Source organism: Paramormyrops kingsleyae, chromosome 2 (assembly GCF_048594095.1).
Source record: "Paramormyrops kingsleyae isolate MSU_618 chromosome 2, PKINGS_0.4, whole genome shotgun sequence".
NCBI classification, from domain to species: domain Eukaryota; kingdom Metazoa; phylum Chordata; class Actinopteri; order Osteoglossiformes; family Mormyridae; genus Paramormyrops; species Paramormyrops kingsleyae.
In genome coordinates this window covers 35,982,316-36,001,298 of record NC_132798.1, presented here as the reverse complement: position 1 = coordinate 36,001,298, position 18,983 = coordinate 35,982,316, and the positions used below count along the sequence as shown (strand labels likewise).

The 18,983-nt window shown below is 41.2% G+C and overlaps 2 protein-coding genes across 2 annotated transcripts; both read left to right on the top strand.

The window, feature by feature from the left end:
• The first annotated feature begins 40 nt into the window (after positions 1–40).
• On the top strand, positions 41–14,799 carry denr (density-regulated protein). The gene is made up of 8 exons (XM_023843345.2): positions 41–199; positions 1,402–1,517; positions 2,110–2,129; positions 3,008–3,092; positions 10,976–11,056; positions 11,289–11,405; positions 13,823–13,962; positions 14,500–14,799. The coding sequence occupies exons 2-8, from the start codon at positions 1,412–1,414 to the stop codon at positions 14,542–14,544; spliced, it is 594 nt and encodes a 197-aa protein (XP_023699113.1). The 5' UTR covers positions 41–199; positions 1,402–1,411; the 3' UTR covers positions 14,545–14,799.
• Positions 14,800–14,918: 119 nt separating this feature from the next.
• LOC111860049 (hydroxycarboxylic acid receptor 2-like) lies at positions 14,919–18,983 on the top strand. The gene has a single exon (XM_023843343.2). The coding sequence runs from the start codon at positions 15,195–15,197 to the stop codon at positions 16,173–16,175; it is 981 nt and encodes a 326-aa protein (XP_023699111.2). The 5' UTR covers positions 14,919–15,194; the 3' UTR covers positions 16,176–18,983.

Sequence of the window (18,983 nt, the reverse complement as noted above, 5' to 3'; positions counted from 1 at the left end):
TTTACTTCAGGCGTTATAATGGACGCCTACTGATGTCGACCCAAACGTTTCTTTCAGGAAAACAGGACCCGAGCAACACTAGCCGGGGGAGGAGTGGTGCGAGTTATGCTCGTTGATGCTTAGACCATAGTTCTTCCTTGATACAATAATGCTTACTTTTTTATTTAGCAGAACGTAATATAAAGGCTGTTTTAAAAGGGTAGGTATTTTTTTCTAAAATCAATTCTCGTTGTTATTAGTTTATTGGAAAGAATGTTAGTCGCCGGATGGACACCCATTGGTACATTAGCGAGCTAAGACACCTGACGTTGTAATAAAGCAAGAAAGTTTATTCTCAGTTTAATACTGTCATCTGGTTAAATATAAGTGCGTTTAGTTTACAGGAGCACTAACCACTAATTCTGAGTTTATATTAGTTATTTTTTGCCAGTCATTGTTAAGGTAGGGTCGTCGTTGACTACTGTACTACCAGTCGTTGTACCATTACACTTAGAAGGGTGACGAGGTGCGTTATCACGAATGTGGTCATTTTTTAGCTAAATACTTGTAGTTAATGTTAGTTTTAAAATATTCATAATTTATTCAGTCGGATTTCTAATTAACCATCCGGACGTATCAGGAGATCTGCATATCCAATGTCACGTTTTTCAAATGAATGTGGCTCCGTCTGGAGACGGCCCTACTGGATTATGCCCTCGATAGATCAGTAGGCCCGTGATATGGGAGGAAAACTTATCAGAACACTTAAAAATTAACAAAGGTCTTTACTTTTCGCATACTAGTCAAATGGGTTAATTTAAAATAATGTATTATTTCTAACTGAATAGATCCTCAGGGCAGATTTTTTTGTAATCGTTTAAAATATGTTTAATGTTGAGTGCATTTGCAGAATAATTGAAGAGAATGCAAACAATTATAGAGAATTTTACAAATGTGACAGCAGCAAAACGAGTTGCATATATTTTTAACACTGCACGGAAATTAAGCAATTAGAGTGTTATTTAAAGGTTATATTGTCTGCTCACCATGATTTCAACTGCGCGGTGTATGATTTTTAAATGTCATTTTAGCCTAGCCAGTTGTGAAAAACACGCTAAACCATATGCCATTATAGATATTTCAAAAACGCCCTATTCAAATTCATAGTTAATTCATGCTTTGCCCTCTAGTCCTTCGAAATGATAGTTTGTGAAAGCTTCGCAAGGGTCTTGTTTTTCTCCGTATCGTCCACTAGATGGGGCCATGTATCAGATTAAAAATAAATCCAAAGGAACCCGGGGGATTTATGACATCAGTTCCACCCTCAGCACAAAAAGTTATTTTGTTAAAAGGGGGGGGCTCATTGTGGATATTGATATTTTTTAATGAACTTAAATGTGGTAATGTATTTATCTTGCTCAGACTTTACATCATGGCTACTACTGAAAATGCAGAATCGGGCTCACCAGAGAACAAGGCAGAACGCAGAACTGGCAACTCGGACACCATGTACCCCTTGAAAGTGCTCTATTGCGGAGGTATTTGTTCAGGTGCCTTAATGGGGTTGTGGGAGCAGTGAAGGGGATTATTGTCAATCGCTGCTTGTGAAGTCGCCCCCAGTGGCTTTGAAGCCTGATTTCTTGTGTCCTATTACTATGGCAATATTATGTGTCTAATTATTGGGAAGGTTAACGGTTACATGTTTAGTGCAGTAAATGTATTGATCTAACATAATACAGCATAAGCCTTTGTTTGAACATGTCCTCAGTCAGTGTTAACAGTAAATACTTGTTGGCACCAAATAATCCTGGTAACACCATTAATATACTATTATAATGGTAAAATAGACTGTGAAAGACTGTGATGTGGGCGTGGGGGTTGTTGATGGCTTTGACCAGAGGGGGTTCTTATTTTGTTTTAAATGAGGGTGATTTGCTAGATAAAATGCACTAAGTGATGGTGAATGTTTCTGATAACATGCCTCGAAACCGCAGTTCAGTGGGTAGTACTGTCACCTTGGAATTAGAAACAGTTGGAAGATATTTACCTGGACAGTTTTTCAACAGATGTTTTCAAAATGTCTTGACTTTTTGAAAATTTGCAATAACTTTTTTCCCTTTTTTCTTTTAGTATGTTCCTTGCCAACAGAGGTATGTGCATTTACTTTGTTTTTGTGTTAGTCGTAGGTCTTTTTAGTACATTGCCCCAACAAACACACAAGTACCAAAAAGAGAAATTAGTCAAAGAACAGAGGTTCTCTAATGTATGAAGACAAAAGACAAGGAGTCTGGCCTTCCTGTGTCTGAAATTGCAAAAACCCATGGAATCTTTCAGTTTTCCAGCTCTGGAAAAGAGAAGAATTAATCCTGCTAACATAAAATGATGCATCATTTTAAGAGCCTGATGGGCAAGCAGGTGCATCCATCCCAGTTAAAACTGTCATTCGCTACAAGGTAAAAATTCCTTCCAGCTCAACCCTGATCCTCAACTTTCACAGGCTATGCACATTTGTCGGACAGTCGCTGGGTTGTTAAAAGGTTGTGGAAAATAGTGATCGAAAGACTTGTCTGCACCATGGGATCCATTGCTGCTTTGTTGCGTTCGCCATCTTTGGTGAGGAGGCCTGCGGAACACAAATTGGCTGGAGTGCTGCTGCTCTGTGTGAGTAGCTGGGTTGATTTCCGGCTCAGCGCTCCACAGTGACACCTGCAGGTCTTGGCTCACTCAGTGAGGCCTGCAGGCATTGGAGAGCGAAGACTTGGGAGGTTGACAATGTGTGCGATAAGCTAAACCCTCCTGAGCTGCCACGCCATGCATTGAGTGGGAGGCCTGTGATTGGATGGTTTTGTTGAACGTAGTTTAATGTCTTGAAGACGGAGTTCAGAATTTGTCCACTGTGTTTTCCGTGCGTCAGATGTTGGTTGATTTCTAGTAACTTAACGTTTTTAGATAGACAGATGGTAGACAGCCTATTTCTTTGGAATTTGCATGTATGACAAGTTGCTCCTGCTTCCCCCTTCTCTTCCAGTACTGTGAGTACATGCCCGAACCAGCCAAGTGCAGGCAGTGGTTGGAGAAGAACTTTCCAGATGAATTTGCCAAGATGGTTGTAGGTAAGTCCAGCCTGCATGACTGTCATCGTCAAGTGACATATCTCCCATCCTGTCTGTTGTCAAGAGTGTCCATGTTGTGCTTGCGATGGTCAGTAGTGGTGCGCTGTAGGCTAACCTCAGGCCTCCTTTAATGGTGGGTGAAATGACAAATTTTTGTGACCAGTTGCAACTGTATCCATGGTCAGTTTTTCAAAGTTATAAGCAAGAATCGCAATACCGCTCTACATTTACTTTTATTTAGCAGGCGCTTTTGTCAAATGTGACGTACAAGGCAAATAGCACATTACAAATATCCGTGCTGGAGCAAAAATAAGCTAGTAATATATGTGGCTTGGTTGAGCTTCCAATGAAAGCCCAGTTACAGGTTTGTGACACAACACTGTAATTATAACAGAACAAACCGGCAATGATGCAATACCTGGATGTTCAAGGGCTTCAAAAGTACAAAAACAGACCGATGTGAAACAAAGCAGTTTCAGCCTGCATACATCTAACTCCTTTGTCTGTCTGTCTCAGTGGACCTGAACTGTGACTAGATCCTGAACTAAAAACTTAATTGATCTGTTCTAACCAGTTGGCAACTTGATTTTAAAATAAAAACAACAAACATCAACTTTATGTACTCACAGAAATTGAGAAAGAACATAAACCAGCATTTTTTCAAATTACCATTTTCATGTGATCTCGAAAAAAAACATTTTTTCTAGTGATAATGGAATAATTTTCTCTTTCTCGAGATGTTAAAAGTATTTTTTGTGATAAAGGACGTGTGCAGCATGGCTGAGCAAGAATTAGTTCCAAAGAAGGGCCTACTTCAGTTGTGTGGATATGGTTTGGATTTGTGAAATCCAGCATTGACCAATTTAATGTAATTTGCAGAGTTACTTTTCATATCACAGATGGCACAACTGGGGGCCAATATCATGGTGAATTCTGACATTTTGTTCAAAATGCAATTTTACCACGGACATGGTCTTTAAAATTTAAGCCTATATAGTTTTTTTCATCATTTAAAATATCTTGCTATGGACACAGATGAATCTTGCATGGATACTTTTGCTTGTATGTGGACAGGTTGACTATCTCTGGGCTCAGCCAGTCTTTTTAACCAGCTGGGCCCAATTTCTTGATGATGGTCACTCTTAGCAGAGACTCTAAGGTATATCTCACGAAAGGTATTTGTTTTTCTGCATATGTTTCTTGAACTATGATTTACGAGATTGCTCAAGGGAGAGCTTCTTAACTGTGTCAGTGATGGCTCAGGAATTGATTATTCCCTCCATGCAGCAATTGCTTGACTATGGCATGAGAGAAAGTGGTGTTCTTTATAAATATAACACTGCAGGAATTCCTCAAAATACTACATTAATCAAAACTTGGGAGAAACTAAAAATAAAATACAAAATAAATTACTTGATTATCTCACCGTAAATATGATTTTCGCTGATTGGGTGCACGAATACGCCTCCCTAGATCCACTTCACTTTGAACATAATTGGATGGGCTGCCTTTGGAACTAGGTGATTTTTGTGTTATATTTAGGAAAAATAATTGTAAGGTGATAGAAACAATGAAGATAAGATCAGCAGGCTAAGGGGATACTTTTTTCTAAACTTTGTCGTCTAATAACATACAAAATGTAATGTCATGGGCTGGAAGCCGAAGCAGACTGGTGTATTGAACCAGGCAAGCATTTCCATTCAGAATCACCATTTTAATTAGCAAAATACCTCAAGCTGTTCACTTTAATGTGTAATATAAGAGAAATGAGGTGTGGATAGTCGGAGTAATGAGGGCTAATAGATTTCCCCATTGAACTTTGATTAGTCTTACATACTGAAGAAATATGAATGACAACTTTGGTGAAATTGTACCTATATTGATCAGTTTTAATTTAGCTGTGCTTCTAAATAGCACTATCAGAATGAATATGAAAATTGGAAAATGTCAGATTAATAACAATGTTAGATTAAGAAATCGCACTGAACATGCGTTGAATTGGCGATTGGGAGTCATTTTAGTGGTTTATATACTTACTATGTGTTCGGGCTGTATAATTGGTATCTTAACAGAATTGCCTGTGACTCTTTGTCTAATAGAACATTCCATCAAATACATTAAAGGTGATATCATGGTTTAACCCACAGGGTGTCTGCGCGGAAGGAAAAGGCAGTAAAAGGTAGTAAAATGTAGTAAATGAAATCAGACAAAATTAAGGCCCTTGAAAGGTATTAAAAGGTAGAATTTGACTTGGTAGTAAATTTTTCATCATCCACCTCAATATATTATGAGTTTCCCATTTGTCTACGTGTTTTAACTTCATCTAATTAAAAAATATATAACATACGTGCCAGCAGGACCTGAGTCGGAATTAATCAGACTGACGCTGATGCCATTTCTCCCCCTTTTACCTCAGTTGCACCAGGGTGATCTAACGTGTTGATATTAGCAGAGCCTCTGAAATTAGTTAGTAGCCACTTGGCGGTGAAATGGGGAAATGAAAGTTTACTAAAAGTTGGCTTGATCACCTGTTATTTAAATACTGGCTTAAGCCGGTCATGGGGAATGACTGGAAAGCATTCTGCAGTATATGCAAAAAAAAAAATTTAAAAAAACTGTAAATATAACCTGGAACGGCGTTACTGCGATCAAATCTCACTGGGAATCCGCCAGTCATCAGCAGCGGATTCATGTGCGGGGGGAGCAGTTCCCTATTTTGTTGTTTGGTGATGCTACACGGACAAGGGCAAATGCAAACATAAGGTCAGCTACGAGCACAAACATTACCATCACAACACCTCAGCAGCAAACTAGTGCGACTAGCACCACAGTGGCTGCAGCAGACAGACAGCAGACCTTACTGTCACCAACATCGGCTCTCAGAGCTGAAGTTTTCTGGTGCCTGAACACCGCAGCTAGCCATCATTCGTACAATTTTAATGAGGGTGTTGGGGAACTATGCGGAAGCATGTTCACTGACTCCGATATAGCTAAAAGTTTCACATGTGGGAAGTATAAGACTGCATACATGATTCGGTTTGGCATTGTGCCACATTTTAAGAAATTACTTATAACCAATACAGGTATTGTATATACAGGTAAAATTGTTAAACTTTTCTCTTTATTTTGGGACATGTTCAAACTTTTATCTCACGCTGCATCAACCAATAAATACCAATGGTTACCACCCATTACCATTCCATGGACTCTTTAGACAGTTTTTTAATCCACAGTGTTACCTCATGATGAAATAATTCACTACTTTAGTCTGTGTGTATGAGAATGTGTGTCTGTCTTAGTGTGTGTGAGTGACACACATAAAATTTTATTAATGTTTATGGCTGTTGTCAAGTGTAATTTGTTTTAAGAGGTGTGAAGTTGACTTTATTAGGTGGGGTTAAGGGTTATGGTTAGGATAACCCAAGGGCTACAGTTAAGGTAAGGACAAACAAAACTCAACTTGACACTACAAAAAAAACAATATTTAATGACAATACTTAATAAAAATAGTTAAACATTAATTTGCCTAATATTTATGATGGGTATGAAGATTTACCCCCCCCCCCCCGCCAAAAAAATAAAAGGCCGCTGCCTGATTTTTGGTAGTAAAAAATATTGTGGAGGTAGTATAAAAGTAGTAAATTCAGCTCCAGGATTCCTGCATTAACCCTGAACCCAGCATTTCTCAAACTACGGACCGTGGACCGGTGCCGGTCCGGGAGAGGGTTCCTGCGGGTCTGCGGGGCCTCGCTTCTGCACCAATCAAAATTCAGTCAGATCAGGTCTGATCTCAGCGCTGCTGTCACTGCGTGCCCCTCCAGAGCCAGAGACAAAAAAGCATCGCCCATTTACTCAAAATTACGACATTTCATACATTAAATTCGGTTTTATTTCTAGCGATAGTTCCCCCCCAAAACCAATCTCTCATCTGCCAAGCTATGCCAAGTAACGAGGCTATGAAACCATCGAAATTACGCTGGCATTTGGAAACAAAACATGCACATCTAAAAAATCAGATGACTTCTTCAAAAGAAAACCCAAACCATAGTGCTGAAAAGTATTTTAACAGACAATGGAAAAACTTACAAAGGCGTCATACATTCTGTCCCATCACTTAGCCAAATGTCAGGAGCCATTCCCGATTGGGTAGAAGCTAGTTTTGCCCTCCATTACAGGTTACCGCATTGATCGCACAACACCTTACAGAAACACTGCATCATTTCGATTCATACTTCTCTTCAAAATCCCATCTCATGGAAAAGCAATGGGTACGAGACCTGTTCGCCAATCCAGAGATGAGCGATCTGCCACCTGTAGTCCAGGATAAAGTTTTGGAGCTCTCGTGCGATGCTGGGTTAGTCGAGATTCGGCCGGCTGTCCCTGTCCGAGTTCTGGCTGTCATGCTATGAGGAATATCCCCAGCTGAGTGAGATGGCAGTTAAAGCAATTTTGCCCTTCCACTCCACGTATCTGTGCGAAACCACTTTTTCTCAACTGACAGCCATGAAAACAAAGGACAGAAACGGGCTAAACTCAGAAAATGCTCCGAGTGGCTGTGTCAGCGTGCTGTCCTCGTTTCGAACCAGTTAGTGGCGAGAAAGCAGACACACCCATCACATTGAAATGTTGATTTAAAATTTTTGGTGCCAAATAATCCCTGTGGGTGACTATACCTGTAATTTAATTTATGGTAAAAGTCAATTTGCAAGTTCAGCACCATTTGGCAGTGTTCAAAAGTGTAGTTTAAAAAAAAAAAAAAAAACATAAAACAAAAAAGTGGGGGGGGGGGGAAACTAGGTTTCTTGGTTCTTATATAGGCATAGGTACATAATATAACAACGATAATAATAACAGCCTAATTACTATATATCTATATATTTACTTGGCAATAATCTCAAATTTAGCCAAAGCACTCCTGTTAGGTCATTGTTCTTATAATACTAATAGTAATAATAACAGTAGTGGTGTAATAATAATAATAATAATAATAATAATGATAATAATAATAATACTGTCTATATATAGTAATAGTATCTATCTATGCGGATATGCATCTGACATGACTGGTCCCCAGGACAAATAAGTTTGAGAAACGCTGGTTTAACCTTTGTTGGGGAGACTGATCCTCAAAGAAGAAAAAATATTTGATCAGTCAATAGCGAGATCTGTCAGTTCAGCTTGGGAACTCCTATGCGTGAGAGTGTGTGTGTGTGTGGGTATGCGTGAGTGAGACGGAGAATATATATAAAAAGAGGTTAAAGTTGGCTGGAAGTGGTGGCCTTTACTACGAATTCTGCAAATGCCTATTTCCACCACCTCTGTATTCACTCCTCTGCCTGTCTTTTCACTCTGTCTTGTGGAATCATCCATTGCAGTTACACTTTCTCAAAACATCCTGTTAATCTAAATTAATCTAGTTCTAATAATAACTCTAAAAGTGCTTGAGCAATAAGGCTCAGTACTTTAGCTTTACTGGGAAAACCCATATTTTTAAAAAGTGTTGAAGAATATGGGATCTAACAATAACTGGTGACAATGTTCTGGCAAAATGTTCATGCTTATGCATTGAAAGCGCATATGAATAAAGTAGTGTGCTGGTCTTTTGGTATATAGGATGATTGAGATAAAGTTCCATATATAGGCCTGGTTACACCTTAGTGGTCTTCAGCTCTACATAGTTTATTTGGATGTTTTACTAAGGGTATGGTTCTAATACTGACCTCAGATGAAAATATGAATTTTATGTTTATACTCTTAATGGCTTTTAAATACAAACCTATACCTGTTTCTCTAAGTATCGGTTTCAGTTTCAGCCTCTAAAAAAGCAATTTCGCCAGCCTTTGTCTTTGACTGTGATTTGTCAAGCAGCTGAGTCACTGATCTTAGTAATACTCATCCATCCGTCCATTTTCCAACCCTCTTATCCTTCTGGGTAGCGGGGGGTCCGGAGCCTATACTGGAAGCTACGGGCATGAGGCAGGGAACAACCCAGGACTGGGTGGCTAGCACATCACTCTCACATGCACATCTATGGGCAATTTAGTAACTCCAATTAGCCTCAGCATGTCTTTGGACTGTGGGGGGGAAACCGGCGTACCCTGAGGAAACCCCATGATGACATGAGGAGAACATCCAACACATGTAACCCAGGCGGAGACTCGAACCCTGGTCCCAGAGGTGTGAGGCAACAGTGCTATCCACTGCACCACCTAAGTAATACTGAATAATATAAAAAAATTGATAATCAAATAAAAAAGTATAATGGCAATTCACCGATGTGCAAGCATCTGTGGCCCTTAAAGGGAATGGGAAACTGCACTCTTGGGCGTAACGTGTTACAAACCAGACTCGTGACTAATTACAGAAACAAATGCAACCTTGTACACCATGTCTCTTTCAGATTATTTCTTTGCCAAGCAAAGGTGGGTTGGCCACGCTCTAAAAGAACTTGCTCAGTGCATGTCAGACCCAGCATTTTAGATTGTTAAAATAGGGCTTAATGTCTGTTTTTGCAAACATACAAGAAGACCTTTTGACCGTGGTTGTTTAGGTGTGTAACGGGTAAAGTCATGGGTCGTACCTTGGTTTTGACATCACAGTTAGAGCAGGGGTAAAAGAAACCAAACAAATAGCTGCTTTTTTCTTAAACTTTTACTGAACAAAGTATGACTGACTTTTTAAAATAAAGTCTGTCAATACTGCTGCAGCCTACTAATAAACTAAAATTTACTTAAGCAAATATTCAGTCAAGTAAAAATAAATATTCATTAAGGTGCATCATTTAGAAAATTAACTGTACCTGACCTGTACTGTGTTCACATTAGCAGCTTTCAGCTTCACAATAGAACTGTGTAATATAAATATTGTCTCCAGAAATACAAAACATAACAAAATAAATATCTATTATAGTGCAGCATTTGGGAAAAATACCTGTGCTGCACTGTATTCACATTACCAATTTCCAGCTTTACATTAGGATGTACGCGCGCAGTGTTTCCCCTAGGTTTACAGCTTTGGGGGCAGGCAGACAGCAGACAGACACCGACAAGATTCATGGTGTTCATGTGTTTCTTTTAATGACCGCAGTCATAAAAAACGCAGATATTTTTGTCTGCTTTTCAAGTGGTTGACGCGACATATTTTCCGAGGCACGCTCTCTGTCTGCTGGTGGGGGTGTGCTCACCTGTGTGTCGGGGCGGAATCCCGCCATGCGCGATACAGAGAGCAGAGGAGAATTGTAAACGCGGGACCGTCTAGAGACAACAATGACAGGCTGTTGTGTAAATAAGATAAATAAGGCTATTTAGTTTGTTTAATAAAAGGACAATGTACAGACCTGTTCTATAGGAAAGGTAACCTTAAATGACTTCTGTTGTGATCTGGCACTATATAGAACATAAAATTAAATAAAATTAACTTGACCTTCAAGGGGGGGCAGGAGGTGCCGTTGCGGGGGGGTGGGGCGCCCCCCTAATACAATGGTAGGGGAAACACTGGCGCGTATGTGTAGTGGTGCGGCTTCATCCACCCCTTTCCGAATGTTGCTCGGGGGAAAATCACAAAGGTTCCACATTTGCTGAGTTTGGTACATATGCGTACCGTACCGAAAATGGTACCGATTGACAAGCCATTTTTTGATACTCGATAGTATCTAAGCAATTTGGTCAATATCAAAGAAGTATCGTAGCACCATTGTATCCAGTCCCATTTGCATCACTCATTTTGTCCAAGGGGACCAAAAAAACAATAATCCCTTTGCTGGCTGTGATCGACGTTCTGTGAAAGTTAAGATGCTAAGTATCCAGTGAGGCTGGCAGAGGCTCCTCCACATGTGGCTCATGGATTTGTGTCATTGCACTGACTGCCATCGGTGGGCTTTGCAGGGAGTACACCGAAGCAGGATGCCGCGGATGGAGAAGCACCCTCCCCTGGGGAGGAGGAGGAAAAGAAGAAGCAGAAGAGAGGCATGAGCTTCAATGTTATCTTCTTTTACTTTGCATCATTCTTGTTTCTTTAGTTAGTGTGTTAGACATGTATATTTGTATAATTAATTCCCACCAGTACTGATTGGAGGATGGAGATAGTGGACTGAATTCCTTTTTTGTAAACTCCAGGCAGCTTTCAGAGCATCAAATTTGAGCTTTGCAATGTCTGACCTGGACAGCTCTTTCTTATGTTTTTCCACTGTTTACCCAGGTGGGAGGGGTCAGATTAAACAGAAGAAGAAGACTGTTCCCCAGAAAGTAACAATAGCCAAAATTCCCCGGGCCAAGAAGAAATACGTGACTCGTGTGTGTGGCCTCAACACATTTGGTACGTCCCCTATTTCGCTCCTGTTATTTTTAAGTGGGTAGATTGAGCATCCCACACAATGACAAAACACGGTGGCACTGTGTTGCTACCCACAATGCCTTGCTCCAATTTGGTCCGTGTTATAAACCCTGAGAGGATCAAGGTTTTGCGTAAGTACCAGCTCAGAGAATATACCCAGCATTTGATTTATGGGCATCATGTCAAGTGGTTCACTCACTCGAAAACTAGTTAACAGATAGGAAGCAGTGGGTAGTTATTAGAGGCACAATGTCACAGTGGGCCTGCGTTCATAGTGGGGTACTGCAGGGTTCAGTTTTAGGACCACTATCGTTCCTAATTTACATTAATGATATTGACACCAATACATATAGTAAACTGGTTAAATTTGCAGTCGACACCAAGGTGGGTGGTGTAGCTGATACTAAACTAGCAGCACTGAGGCTACAATGGGATCTTGATTTAATTAGTGACTGAGCTGGTACCTGGTAGATTTACCGTAGATAAAAGTAAGGTAATCCATGCAGGGAGCAGAAATAAAAAGTACAGATATTTCATGGGTTCCACTGAAATAAAGGTAGCTGATTATGAAAAAGACCTCGGTGTGTATGTTGATGCTTCCATGTCTCACTCTCCCCAGTGTGGGGAAGCAATAAAAAAGGCCAATAGGATGTTGGCTTACATCTCTAGGTGTGTGGAATTTTAAGTCAAGGGGGATGATTCTACAATTATACAATTCCTTGGTAATACCCCACCTAGACTATTGTGTGCAGGTTTGGTCACCATACCATAAAAAGGACATTGCTGCCTTGAAAAAGGTTCAATGTAGGGCTACAAGAATGATTCTTGGTCTTAGAGGAGAGGTTAGTTGAGCTGAATCTGTTCAGCCTCGCGCAAAGGAGACTAAGGGGGGACATGATCTAAGTATATAAGATTCTTACAGGTCTGGATGCTGTTCAGCCAAATGGCTACTTCAATATTAGTTTAAATACTAGAACTCATGGCCATAGGTGGAAATTGGCGGGAGAACATTTTAAACTGAATTTGAGAAAACAACACTTCTTTACACAGCGTGTAGTTAAAGTATGAAATAGTCTTCTTGTTCATGTAGTGCAAGCTAAAACCCTGGGTTCCTTTAAATCAGAGCTAGATAGAGTTGTGAAAATCTTGAGCTATTAGTTAAGTTCTCCCCAAACAAGCTTGATGGGCTAAATGGCCTCCTCCCATTTGTTAATTTCTTATTTTCTTATATATTCCCACATGGGGAAGAACATATATAGGGACATTATATCTGTAGACAACAATTTGGGGTGCACTACATTAGAGATGGGTGATCCACATTTTTTCAGTTCCGATTCCGATACACAACTGCTGATACAGATTCCGATACAAGAACTCTTTTTACTTTGTTATACTTTATATATTAATTTTTTAAAGCTAGTAAATACAGATGTATGACAAAAAATATTTAATTAGGCTACTACAAACATACATAACGTACTGTTCCACTTCGTTTGTTTTAAGCGTTTTTGAGGCATTTGCAGTTCAGTATGAATATCTTCAAAGCAAGTATACACAAGTGGCGAATGCTTAAAATTTTAAGTTTTTCTCCCATTGGCGTCAGCACAGTTACACTTTTGTTGCGATGGCAGCCCCTCTTGTATCACAAACTGCAGTGAGTTCGCAAAACAGTCCAATTAAGTTAGCGACTCCCAAATCATCCATTGCTTTGTTTTGTCTCGCAGTTGTGTGTGCTTTGTTAAATGGGATTGTCCATTAAACGCTATTCCCACCTCAAAACTTTATTTTACTACTGGTTTCTGTTAAAAGCGTATAATACTCCCAGATCGTCACATCTTATCTTGCGCTCCTCGTACTGCGATGGGTATGCATGTCACAGCAGGCGGAAGTCACTGTACTCACCCATTAAGTAGCAAAAAAGACTGAGGGGCAGCGATAGCGTTCGATTTGAATGCCGCAAAAAACACATGTAAAATGGGAAAGAGCTGTCGTGCAATTGATTGCCAAAAACTAAATAAGTAAGTATTGGACGTGGATCGGTCACGCATGGCCGATACCTGATCCGTCAGATATGTCTGGATCGGCGCCGATACTGATCCAAATATTGGTATCGGTGCATCTCTACACTACATACTGCGTCAGATTTGCTGTTGAAAATACAAACAGCACCGCAAAATGGCAGTGAAAGGGAGCAATTTTAAATGGCCTAGGAAACTAGGTAGCTGAGAAGGAATCTTCCATCTGAAGGGGCACAATGAGTTTGGAGGAGCTAGAGGGGGAGGACGTAAGTGGGGCTTTTTTGCCTTCTTGCCACAGACACCGTACGGCACATTGAACCTGGGAGAGCTCTGTAGGGCGCTTCCTCAATTAATTTTAATGCCTTGTGTTCCTGCCTTTAGGCATCGACCTTAAAGAAGCGCAGAGGTTCTTCGCTCAGAAATTTTCCTGCGGTGCTTCGGTAACGGCAGAGGATGAAATCATCATTCAGGGAGACTTTACAGACGAGATCATCGATGTCATTCAGGACAAGTGGCCTGAGGTAATGGGTCAAGGACAAGGTCCATTGCCTGTTAGCATGTGTGCAGTCAGCTTGGTCTTCACACAGGAAGCACTGGTGTCGTTTACTGCTACTGTGTACATTTCAGTCATCCTGTGCCATTTCCTTCTGAGCCCCGACGATGCAGAGCAAAGGCACCAGCTTAAACACTGTTGTAGCTGCAAGCGTGGTGGGTCATTGGGTAGCACTGGTGTATTACACTACCTGGCTGGGGATTCAAATCCCACCTGTGCTCTGTGCATGGAGTGTCCATCCAGGCTGTATCCCTGTCGCATACCCCATGCCGCCTCAGATAGACTCCAGGGCCTCTCCATAATGAGTCAATAATGAGTGGTTACAAAATGAATGAATGGATAATAACAGAAGATATCAGTGTCTTTGAAATCTTCCCAAACACTGCTCTCCTGCTAAATCTAAAAAAAAAAAAATTTTCTTTGGCAATAGCAATTTCATTACATTTTTAATGGGTGACCCAAAGAGGGTATTTTCCTGCCCTGACACATCTGGTTCCTTCTGCAGGTGGATGATGACAGCATCGAGGACCTTGGAGAGGTGAAGAAGTGAAAATCCAGTGTGCACTTTTACTAAATCGCAACATGACCGAATGACCAGGCCAAATATACCCACATACAACTGGCATTTTATATCTTTTATTTACTGTTTAGAAACAGTGGACTTGGCCCCTTTTTTCATGGTATTTTCCGGTTCTGTACAGCTGCTTTTGTCTTGGTTGCCAAAGGTCTCATTTGATTGTGAATTCTTCCAGTTCTGCTGCACTAAGGCAATCTTTAGGTTAATAAATAATCAGTTTTGGTCTCATCTGTTTGGTTTCTCTGTGTTTATTTAAACATTTAAACACTCAAAGGCAACAGTCAAGAACAGTTTTAAATCATCCTTTTCTGTGGGTGTGTGTGTATACTTACATGTTTAATTTCAAACCCTGCCTTTTATGTAGATTTTTTTGATCATGCTTGTATGGTTTTGTTCTAGGCATTCTAGTTTCTTCTTGTATTTCAAAACCATGCAGTTATGAGTGTGCATTAATGCTATGAAGACCATTGGTTTGTGGTTAGTTTGTTTGACGATGTCTTCATGTGATTTGAATGCTTTTTACACAGTATGGTTGACACCATGAACTTCCCCATCTACGTCTTGTTTCCTGTCTCTCAAGTAGCGCTGTCCAAAAAAAAAATCACATTCCTCTATCAAGTAAGATGAACGCATCTAGCAACTGCTGTGTGTTTGGTGGGGGTCAGTTTGAATCTTTGTCTTCAATAATTTGCATTGAGTTCATCCTGGGAATGATAGGCAATGGTGTGGCTCTCTGGATCTTCTGCTTTTGCCTAAAACCTTGGAAAAGCAGCACCGTCTTCCTCTTCAATCTTGCCCTTGCTGACTTTCTCCTGAACGTGATCCTGCCTTTCCGTGCCAGCTACTACCTGATGGGGAGAGACTGGATCTTCGGGGATGTCTTCTGCCGCATCTCACTGTTCATGCTGGCCATGAACCGCTGTGGCAGCATCCTGTTCCTGACAGCAGTGGCTGTGGACCGGTTCCTGCGGGTGGTTCACCCGCACCACCCTCTCAATTCGATGTCTGTCCGAAAGACCGTGGGTGCTGCCTGTGCGATCTGGGCGCTGACCATCTCCCAGACGGCCCACCTGATGTTTGACACGCACATCACCAAGAGCGGGAACTTGACCCAGTGCGAGAGCTTCCAGATTTGCAAGACATCCAATCATTTGTCTTGGCACAAGTTTATCTTTGTCTTCTCCTTTTACCTGCCTCTGGCCATAATCCTGTTCTGCACCATCCGGATCATCACACAGCTGAAGAACAGGCAGATGGACAAGGACCAAAGGATCAGGAGGACACTTCGCTTCATCATTGTGGTAGTAGTGGTGTTTTTCTTATGCTTCTTTCCCAGCAACCTGACCCAGGTGGTCATCTGGATAAAAGTCACCTTCTACCCTGGACTCTGTGAAGACTACGATGTCCTGCAAACAGTCTTCTTCTACATGATCAGCTTGACTTACCTCAACAGCGCATTAGATCCCATTGTCTACTATTTCTACAGCCCAACCTTCAAGAAGATCTGCCAGAAGCAGTTTAAGCGGCTGTGGAAGAAAGCAGAGGTACCTGCAGAGGAAGATCAAACGCGAGACACAGGCTCTCAGACACTTACTCAGCTGTGAGGAGTTAAGCTGGACTTTTTTTTTTTTTTGCAGTTTATATTAATCTCATTTCAGTAGGCAGCATGCTAACACACTCGTCAGTTCATATCAGATGATTTTCATCACATTTGCATTTGAGCTTCTATGATCTTGTACAAAACAAAGTAATCATAAACATACATGTTTTAGGGACTAAAGTGACATGGGCAGTTGTGAGGAAATTAAGGCTTTGTTTTCTTGCCATAGTTTTGTTTAAGTGTGCTAATTTACTGAGTACGAAAGTTCACTTTATTGTTTTTAATTTTTATACAGTACGTGGCACCTCTAGGGTTGGGGGGTCTGACTCCTGTCTCTGCTATGCATGTGTGATATTTGTGTATTTGCATGCTGTGTGGTATTCTCCTGCAATCCAAAGAGATGTGGTTATGCTATTTGGCATCTCTACATGATCTGTTGCTTTACACATGTTCTGCATTTATACTGAGTAACACAGTAAATGCTTTTATCCAGTGTGAAGAGTCTGCTGGTACAAAAAGTGCACTAGGACAAAATAGGACATGAACACAGAAACTGGAAACTGCACACGGCAGTAGGCTCTCTGAAGCACTGTCATGGCCTTTTGGTTTTAATTGTGGCTTTGGAACACATTGGCAAGCATGTGAGAAATTAACACTGTGGATTCTCACAGTTTGCTCCACTATGCATAGCTTCCTGTTCCCCTGCAGTACTTTTGAAAGCTATTTTGGAACATTTCCTGTCACAGCAAATTTCTCTGCATTGAGCACTTCATAGAAAGCTTATTTTTAATATTTGTAATCTGATCTTGGCAAATGTTTTCTCCAATGCACAGCCTGCATCAATAGCAACAGAATTTTTATTGTATGGGGGATGAGGTAGATATAATGTGCTGCATGGATTAACTTTAATGGGTTTACAGGAAAGTTAAAAATACAAGGACGTGCGCAATGGATTTGAGTGTATTCTCATTTTAAAAGAATTCAATTCAATTTTATTTATATAGCGCATTATCACAACTTTACATTGTCTCAATGCGCTTTACATTTCTGCCTCGTAAGGACCCCCCATTGAGTAAGCCAAAGGCAACGGTGGCAAGGAAAAACTCCCTAAGAGGAAGAAACCTTGGGAGGAACCAGACCCAAAGGGGGAGCCCATCCTCCAGGGGCCGGCAGATGAGTCAAACAAACAAGATGATATGACTAAGCTAATACAGGGGTTGAAATATAAGTCTCAATGCAGTAGCCGACCGGTGCAGGCACGGGGTGCTTGATGCACGATGGCAGGATTAATAGAGGCACAGCCGCATCGAAGGATGGCGAGGCATCGCGTTGAGCCAAGGGCAGGCAGGTTGGAGGGTAGTTGCCAGAGGTGTAGGTAGTTGTCTTGCAGGCAGCAGAGGCATAAATTCTTCAATGACATTGTGCTCCAAGGAGCACACCCCAGAAGGGGTGAGGGAGGAAGTAAGAAAAATTGTGTATTAGCCAGAGTTGAGGAAACCATAGGCAGTGCAAGCAAAATGATCGAGTGCAATATTCGTCTAGGCTCCGGCAGATCTGGGTATAGCAGCATGAGAAAGAGGGAGAGACAGGCGGGAACCCAGGCATGGGAACTCCCTGAACATCAGCACTCTAGTGTAAAGCTAGAGTGACAGCACTGACGCATCAGTTTATCCAAAGCCAATGACACCGATCCCCACCCAGCTCTTCTCCTCATACTGTTAGTCTGACTGGGAGTGAGCGACTAGCTGGAACCAGAACTAGGTTTCCTATACGCTAAGCTATACAAGTGCGTTTTTAATCTAGACTTGAAAAGCGAGAGTGTGCCTGAATCCCGCACATCCGCCGGGAGACCATTCCACAGCTGCGGAGCTCTGTAAGAGAATGCTCTGCAGCCCTGTCTACTTTAGGAACTAATAGATATCCTGCTCCTTGTGAACGAAGCAGGCGAGAAGGGTTGAAAGGGACCAGAAGATCATTGAGATATTGTGGTGCAAGGCCATTCAGAGCTTTGTAGGTCAATAGCAATAATTTGTAGTCAATCCTAAACTTGACCGGTAGCCAGTGCAGGGAAGACAGGATAGGGCTAATGTGATCAAATTTTTTCGTTTTTGTGAGAACTCTGGCAGCTGCATTTTGTACTAACTGAAGTTTATGTAGGGATCCAGATGGACAACCTGAAAGGAGGGCATTACAGTAGTCCAATCTAGAAGTTATAAAGGCATGTACTAGTTTTTCTGCATCTTGAAAGGAAAGCATCTTCCAAAGCTTGGCTATGTTCCGTAGATGGTAAAATGCCATACTGGTAATGCTATTTATGTGAGCACTGATTGAGCTCAGTGTACCAGAAAGTGGGCCAAGAGAAAGAGAACTCAGTTCTCTTTTGGAAAACACATTGCCCATTACCTTCCAAAAGAACTTGATTCACTTTCTAGTGCATTTCAGCATTTGCATGGTTCACAATTCATGACAATCATTTCTTCCTAAACAAGATGGCTGCACCTGTGCTGGTTAAATGTGCTTTCTTGGTGTTAATTTAGACAGGGACAAAGGTTGCATGAAAAAAATTCAGATATAATTTTGCACCATAAAACATGCCTGCATAGACTGAGGAAGAGACAGTTATGTGGGTGAAAACGTATACTCCAGTAACACCAAATGACATCTGGCAGCCTTTGTATCACTCCAGGTGTGGACTGCCCATCAGGACGGTTGGTAATTTTCCTGGTCGGCCGGTCGTGTGAGGGCCGCTCTTTCTTCCCCAACCCGATCCCCATCAGTCTATCTCAATTTGTTTCCTGATCAATCACCATCA